Source organism: Buceros rhinoceros, unplaced genomic scaffold, assembly GCF_000710305.1.
Source record: "Buceros rhinoceros silvestris isolate BGI_N320 unplaced genomic scaffold, ASM71030v1 scaffold590, whole genome shotgun sequence".
Lineage (NCBI taxonomy): Eukaryota > Metazoa > Chordata > Aves > Bucerotiformes > Bucerotidae > Buceros > Buceros rhinoceros.
In genome coordinates, this window is record NW_010389933.1 from 8,790 (window position 1) to 16,619 (window position 7,830).

The 7,830-nt window shown below is 40.1% G+C and overlaps 1 protein-coding gene across 1 annotated transcript in view; it reads right to left on the bottom strand.

Moving 5' to 3' along the window:
- The window catches only part of EYA4 (EYA transcriptional coactivator and phosphatase 4), a gene marked incomplete at both ends in the record, with an annotated part of 48,548 nt that overhangs the window by 1,351 nt on the left and 39,367 nt on the right, over nt 1-7,830 (bottom strand). The window contains 2 exons of the mRNA XM_010135587.1: nt 219-355; nt 7,552-7,732. Of these exons, the coding sequence (XP_010133889.1) occupies nt 219-355; nt 7,552-7,732 (318 nt within the window). The remainder of the gene's footprint in view (nt 1-218; nt 356-7,551; nt 7,733-7,830) is intronic.

Genomic DNA, 7,830 nt, shown 5'->3' on the forward strand with positions numbered 1-7,830 from the left:
GAACCGCATTCACTTTTCTGCCTAACTGTCATGAAGAACAGTAATGTCTCATCGTAAACCCTTGTTAAAACAGCAACTAGTATCTGTTATATTCCATTATGAGACTGCATGATGTTTTCTAAAATGCCTTAAGCTATTTCCACAGCTGTAGTTTTCAGAATTTACTTTTCATCAGAAGAAACCTCCACATTACCATTCATCAGTTATGGCAGGCATACCTCCAAGTCACTGTCCGGAGGGGGTGATGGATTATTCTTCCGCCCTCTACCCCGAGACTTTGACCCAGAACTCCTACATGTTCTCTCATCAAGATCTTTGATTGGTGTGGAGGGGCTTTGCACTGTGTCAAACTCCCCTGTAAAGTCAACCATTCATGGCAAAATTAGTGCCGGATTTTTAATTAATAAACTTATCCCCCCTCCCCCCCGCCCCTTCATAGCTAGGCTTGTCTATATGCAAACTCAACCACAAGATGCACCTAAAAATGTGGTATAAAATGAGTGATAACATGCTTTGTCTTACATAGATAGAATCTGCAGATGCCACATACATTTTTGTCTTTACCAAGGGAATGTTACAAACCATAGCAGAGTAAGATCAAAATTACACATATGCACGTACAGACACAAACACACATGAGCACAGGTAAAATATTGATTAATCCAAGAAAGAAGTATTAAAAAACTTACACTAATGAATTCTCAAAACACAAAGTGCCTTTCAGTTACAGTAGTTCTTTTCCCACGTTTGGAGTTCAGCTAGACTTATTTCCAAGTCCTGTGCTGCTTTTACCAGCACACCCTTTGGCACATGTCCATGCATCTGAAGAACCAGTCAGCTTCCTGCTTCAGATCCTCCTCCCATGTCACCCGCTCTTTAGTAGAGCACAAAGTTTTTTCATCTTAACTCTGCCCATAAATTGGCAGGGTAAAGTCACAATATTAAATTCCAGTTACTACCAGAAAGAGGACGAAGTCATACTCATCTTCTGATAATCTTTCTCTAAGTATCAGCTTTTCTCTGCGGGCAGAGAGATGATGTGCTAGAAGGACCTTTGATCTGGCCTGGCTCTTAACACTCAGCCCTATCCCAGACTTATCCATTTAATCTACTCTGCCTCTACTGGTTATGAAGGGCTTTAGAAGTGATCACAAACCAGTAGCTATGTAAGACAGACAGACTGCAGGAATGATGGTGTAGAACTTCCCCTTCAAAGTAAATTTATGCCACAGCTCAGTGAATAGAAAATACCCTTTTCTTTATAACACACACCTTCCGTGCCCTTAAAAATTTGCTAGCAACAAATGTCGTTTGGCTGGGTTCCTCATCCATCATCTATCCTATTAGCAATTTGATTTTTTTCCACTAAAGAAGGAAATGGTATAGCTTAGATCTGTCATCTGCTACAGAGTTTGATTCAACGTAGTCTTGAATCAATGTAATTGTGTGTTCCTGGGCCACTTTGGTAAAATTTGTTAAAAGTGCTCACGATGGCACATCTGCAGAATAAATTAACACCTGGTACAAACATTTCCCAAGAATCATCTATTAGGCACCTGATTTTGAGCTGGAATCTGAACATTTTTCATTTTACAAAGGAGAATCACTAAGGTCACCGAAGTCCACCAGACCACAGAGAAAGTGGCCAGCAGATCAAGGAGTGATTTTTCTGTTCTGAACTTGCAAGACTATGTCTGGAAAAATGTCTAGTTGTGGGTCCTCAAATACAAGACAGATGTTGACAAAGAAGGTAGTCCAGGTGAGGGCCACCAAGACAGTCAAGGGGTTGAGCACATAGGAGGAAAGGCTGAGTGATTCATCGCAGAGGTATAAAAAGAAACAAGAAGAAGGGACAGAAATCATAGCAAAGGATATTCCTTTCAGATACAAGATAAAAGTCCTTCACTGTGAGAGTGGTCAGCCCCTGGGACAGATGCCCAGAGAGGCTGTGCATTCTACATCCTTGGATATACTCAAGCCTCAATGGGACACAGCTCTGAGCAACACGACCTAAGCTGGCTCATCCATGAGCAGGCTGGACCAAAAGACCTGCAGAGGTCCCTTCTAACATGAACGATCGCATGTTTCTGCAATCTTCTCCGAGTCATTCACCTCATTCTGCCTCCACAACAAAGAAAAAACCAATTCTCGTCTAGCAAGCTCTAAGAAGAAATAGACTGCAGTCTCAATTAGGAGTCTATGCGTAATGTAACACAATAGTTAAATTCTTAATATCTTCTGTCATTTATTTATACCTTACAGTGAACCACATAGAGAAGATTATTAAAATAAATACACTGGGAAGATGTATTTATATAACTTGACTGGGAAAATACTGTTGTATTTCTTGGAAGAGTAAGATTTAAGCCCATAATGTCACATTCCTGAATGGGAGCTCTAGAGATTGTGAGGGAAGAATTCAAGATTCACGGAAAGGGGAGAACGAGCAGAGAGTTAGTACTCGAGCCTACTGGGGAGGACATATACCTGGAAAAGGACATGTCTAGGTTCCACTACCTTCTCCAGGGCACACTGATTTATTTGACTGAACAGCTGATAAATATATGAACTATAGAGACATATTTTCATGACCAAGAATCACACTCCTGTACCCTCAAGTGGAAAGTGATGAATCCTCCACGAAACAGGAGGAAATCAAATCTGTCTCTCTCACCTCCTGGGAAAGTACTCAAATTAGTCTGATGTTTGTTGCCTGGAAGAAGATAATACAACTCTTTTCTTGAACTAGGTCATGACTAGTTCAATGTCGCAAAGCCAAAGTGCTTCTCTGCTTGTGCAGAACAGAGACAAACTTTCAGGCAGCAGTTAAGGAGAGATTTTCAAAACTGCAATTTGAGAATTTACACCAGATAGGTATCATTTTAGGTTGGCCTGTCCTGATTTGGACAAGGATCATATGCATTCTATAGTTGTTTCTCTTCAGCCAAAACTCTTATTTGCCAAAAATGAGCAGTAATAATAATATCTGATGAATAGTGTTCCCATACTGGTTTTGCTTTGTCCCTTCAGAACGGAGAGAGGGAGTTCTTGTTGACTAATCATTTCTATTCCCAGCATGGTGTTGATGTCAGTGAGGACACTGCAGGCAGTGGAGCGATCAATAAGGTCACATTATTGTAATTCTTTCTCCATAAGAAGAGCAGCAAAATATACTTTGGTAAATGTACAAAAAGATGCTTCACAACCAGAAGCTCCATGCAGCAAAAATCTACACTGAATTCAAAATAAATTCTGAGTATGCAAGAGTTCTGTACAAAAACATAATTCTCTAGATTTTTCTGACAGAGAGGAAAAAATATCCCAAACCAAAACCCCAGAAATGAAAAGGCAAAAATTAAATAAGTGAAAATGAATGTTTACATTCTTACCACAAATGTCTTCATATTTATAACATTTCAACATTTTACAACAAAAGCAGGACTCATTTCTACAGTAATGTATTAAAACATCTGTTCTCAATGACTGTGTTTAATCTACCAAAAATAAAATAAATCAAAAAAGCTCTCTTCTAAATCTTCTCTGAAAGTATCTAACAACTGAAGTAACTAACTCCAATTTTCATTTAGCATTAGCCATTACCAGTTGCCCCAGGCTTCTGCTTGGGTCAACGCTGTACATGATTGCATAATTATCCATTAATCAGTACTGTAACTAATCATTGGACCTTGTAAGTTCTAGATATTTAAAGCCAACTTTATTTCATTACGCTAATCTCCAAATCAGAAGGAGCAGCTGTCTCTTACTTGAATGCAAGGTATGCATCTATTTTAGAACTGCAGAAGTCAGTAGTGCATGTTTTTTTGAACAACTGTAGGCTTAATTGCTTGATTGGTTTTTTACCAAGAGCAGGCTAACGTAGCAACTGCATTTTCTTATCCTCTGTTTGCTTTAGAAATTAGGTCAATGCTGATAAAAGGAAAACTTATTAAAAATTCAGCCACGTAACACAAAAGAATGTGAGAAATTCTAGTACCAAAGAGCACTGAAAACTTTACCCTCATGAAGAGTTCCTACTGCAGCTCACAGTAGACAGTAATTTTTATTGCAAAGTTCGAGATTTTTTTAGCTTTTCCAATATTCAACACATGGCTAATAAATATACTTCACGGCCTCCTCCCCCTGGAACTATGATCAGCATCAGTGATCCAATAAAGCGAGAGGAAAATGTTAAAACCAGAACACGGAATGACCACTTTATCACAGATGTTCATACACATACTCAAACACTGCTTCTTGCCCAGCAGGAAGCCCTTCATGCTCCGGAGACCTTGCAGCAGTTCCAGCTAGAGGACAGGGAGCCACAGCACCACCGTTACAAAAGGAGGTGGTCTTTCATGCCCAGAACATTGTTTCACACCTGTAGTTTGACGTGAACATACACTTCTCCCTGTTAAAACACAGTTGTGCCACTTAACCAGGAGAAAAGAGGTATGGGCACAGTCTGAACGTAGACCTTTGCACTGTATTTCATAATGCCACCCCCTGGTGAAGCTGCAAAGGGTGAGTTCGCTGTGGGTACCAAATTAAGAGAGACCAGTGTCACATCCCAGTAACCAATTTGGAGCTACTATCCCACAGCATCACCTGGTTTAATTCTGGACATATGAAACTGAGGTGCCTAAATGTGAAGCTTTTAACCCGTCTTCCTATGGACCTATTTCCTCTGCTAGAATTTTACCCACCCTAGATTAAAGGTACTCGGGTACTCACTGAATACACTCAAACGTACTCAACTCCTGAGGCTGAATCCATTAAGGATTCTCCCAACTTATCCCAGTATGAGATGCAGTGCCCCTGGAGACACCTATTTGTCTCACAGACACTCTGTGGTGATGAGTGCATTTTGAAAAAACTTAATGCAGGTCAGGCACAATCCAAACAAAGAAGCGAAGTCCATGGGAAGGGTAAGGAGCCGAGCCTTACACAGGTGTGGGATGGATGAACTGAGCCCCTTTACACTCTCCTACGGATTGATTTTTGTTACATGTTCTTAGCAGAAAGAGCAGCCAGAAGATGGCTTCAACAGTACAAACCTCTTTTTTACTGGCTTGTAGTGTGTTGCTTGTTAGGAGTAGCAGAAAGAGTAAACTTGATTTCAATTTTCATCTCGTTCTCTTGGTCAATAAATAAAACTGTAACTGATATTAACTCTTGATCTGATGGGGTTTTATATGAAAACAAGAAATCCTGTATGTGTGGAGAGTGCTCTTTGATCAGTTATTTCAATTAACAGCTAGCAGAGATGGCAGTGGAGTGAAGTGCACTGCTTGGTTTTAGTTGCAGTGAGACTTAAGGACCGAGCAGTAACGGTCTGTTAGACAGCGAGTGAAACACGGTGAGTGCTGAAGCTCTGCAGTATGATCTGCTGTATCTGAAGTGATCTCCAGGGCACTGCACCTCCCTGATGGGAATTTATTTTTACAGTGACGCAGAAGGGCACAGGCATGTCAGGTATTCGCAAAGTGGGTGTTTCACTCCCAGAAGAGGGTCGCATGATCAGCGCAGCGCTTCTCAGAAATAAGGAGTGTGTGGGCAGATGTGTAAGTTCAGATGCACAACCTTCTTAACAGGAAAACAAGTTCATATGCTTAAGCAATCCACAAACAAGAAAAATTCTTACTGTTTCATAAATGTGAAGCCTTCAACATGTTTTCAACCTGTTCAAGCTATGTAAGATTCCTTTCTTTTCTCAGTGCTATTTGATACTAAGGGAGTTTGCAATACATGATAAATTTATATGGCATTTCTAGGAAACACAGATGCACAAGGGACAGACAACATGGCAAACACTGCCTGACTTTCTCAAATAAAAACAAGGAGGTATAACAACGGAACAAAGAGAAGTACACAGAACATGCAATTACCAAAACATCAGCTGGGAGTGTTCACACTCTTTTAAAACCACTTTACATATGATTTGTGCCTTATGAATGTCCTGCAAGTGTTAAAATTTCACTTGATTTTTACCTTTGTCTTCCTAAATTTGCATTCTGAGACCACTGAATAGCATTTTACACTTTCATCAAAGACCAAGGGAATGTGTGTCTTCCTATACCCATTCTATTCCATACCATACCATACCATACCATACCATACCATACCATACCATACCATACCATACCATACCATACCATACCATACCATACCATATACCATACCATACCATACCATACCATACCATACCATACCATACCATATACCATACCATACCATACCATACCATACCACACCACACCACACCACACCACACCACAAACATGTTGTTAGGATCAGAATCAGGAAGATTTATGCAATGAGTTGATTTTCTGATTAAAGTCCATTTCTATTCAGAGCCTAATCCAAACCCCAGTTTGCTCGTCGTCTTATAAACGATCACCAGCAATGCTCAGCCAGGCAGCTGGCAACTGATAACCTCTCCCATAGATGCCACGCAGCCTTAGTAGTCTACTTGGGTTATGAATATATGATGTAATGCTGAGCTAGATCTTTAAAAACTTCCGATATAATAAAAACCATACAGGTAAGTGAGGATGAAAAAGCAAGCTCTGTTCACCCAGTGAGGATACCACACTCATCTGACAATGGCTGTGAATTCCTAAACTAGCCCACCAAGCTCTTTATAGCTCTGCACTCTACTACGCATAATTGCAAACACATATTTTAACTTTTCTTCACTTTAGTCCCATTTATATTAAATGGGGGAAAATAAGCTGGTGAGATGTTCAGAAATCTAGCATGGAAAGAAAACGAAGACTGAAATCCATATTAACGTTTGTTTTTGCAGAACACACGGAATGGAGAAGGTAAACGACTGTGAACTGAGTTGTTATGATAATGAGGAGAAATGAAGAGGTGCCAGCAGTGTGCCCTAACAGAACTGTGCAACCAGACACTGTCCTGTCGTGGACGTGCACCAGGGGGCAGAGTTGGGCAGAACCGAGTCTCCTGACGACTCCCGAGAACGATGTTTCTGCAACTTCAACTACTCCAGTGCTATTTTTTTTTTTAACCGATCGCTCTATTCTTAGTTACCTGAATTAATGAATTAGCAAGCACAGCTTGTGTACATCTGAGTAACGCCCACGTGCTTTGCTAGCACGACTGGGGCGTAATTAAACAAACAACAGTATCTTGTTTTAAATTCTTCAAATTCAATTATTCTAAATAATTGAGAACATGTAGGTAAATACAGTAATGTTCCACTGTCAGTAACAGGAGAACTCACTGAATTTTTATTCTGAAGTCTGCTAAAGGTTTTTTATCTTATGGTTGTTTTCAGTGCTAACGGATCCCTACCGGACTGATTTTTTCAGGCCTCCTCCTCCTTCCACAGACAACCATCTCATTCTGAAACTCGCAAACAAACTAGACAGGTTTCCTAACTAAAAAACCCAAAAAGCTTATTTCGGTTGGTTTGCATGATAGTGCTTTCTGAAAGGCATGAGCTTAAAATGTCAATATCCAAAAAATGTAAATAAGGAAATCTTGTCTTTCTACAAGTACAGAATAAAATGCAAAAACTGTTTTCACCTGAATGTAGATCTGTACCTGGTTGACTAGTCAGGCCAGGGAGAGAGTCCTGCAACTGGTAGGTTGACGATGATGAAGTGCCATCAGCCGTGTTGTTTGAGGTCATATATGCACCATATGTTGATGCTGAGTAATACTGTGCATATTGATTTTGGCCAAAAGCTGTGTATGATGGATAATCCTGAAATGGCAAATGCAGCAGAGCACTTAATCGAGTAGAGTAACAAGGGATTTTTCCATTAAGTATTTCTAAGTGTACAATCATATGACATTTGCTAG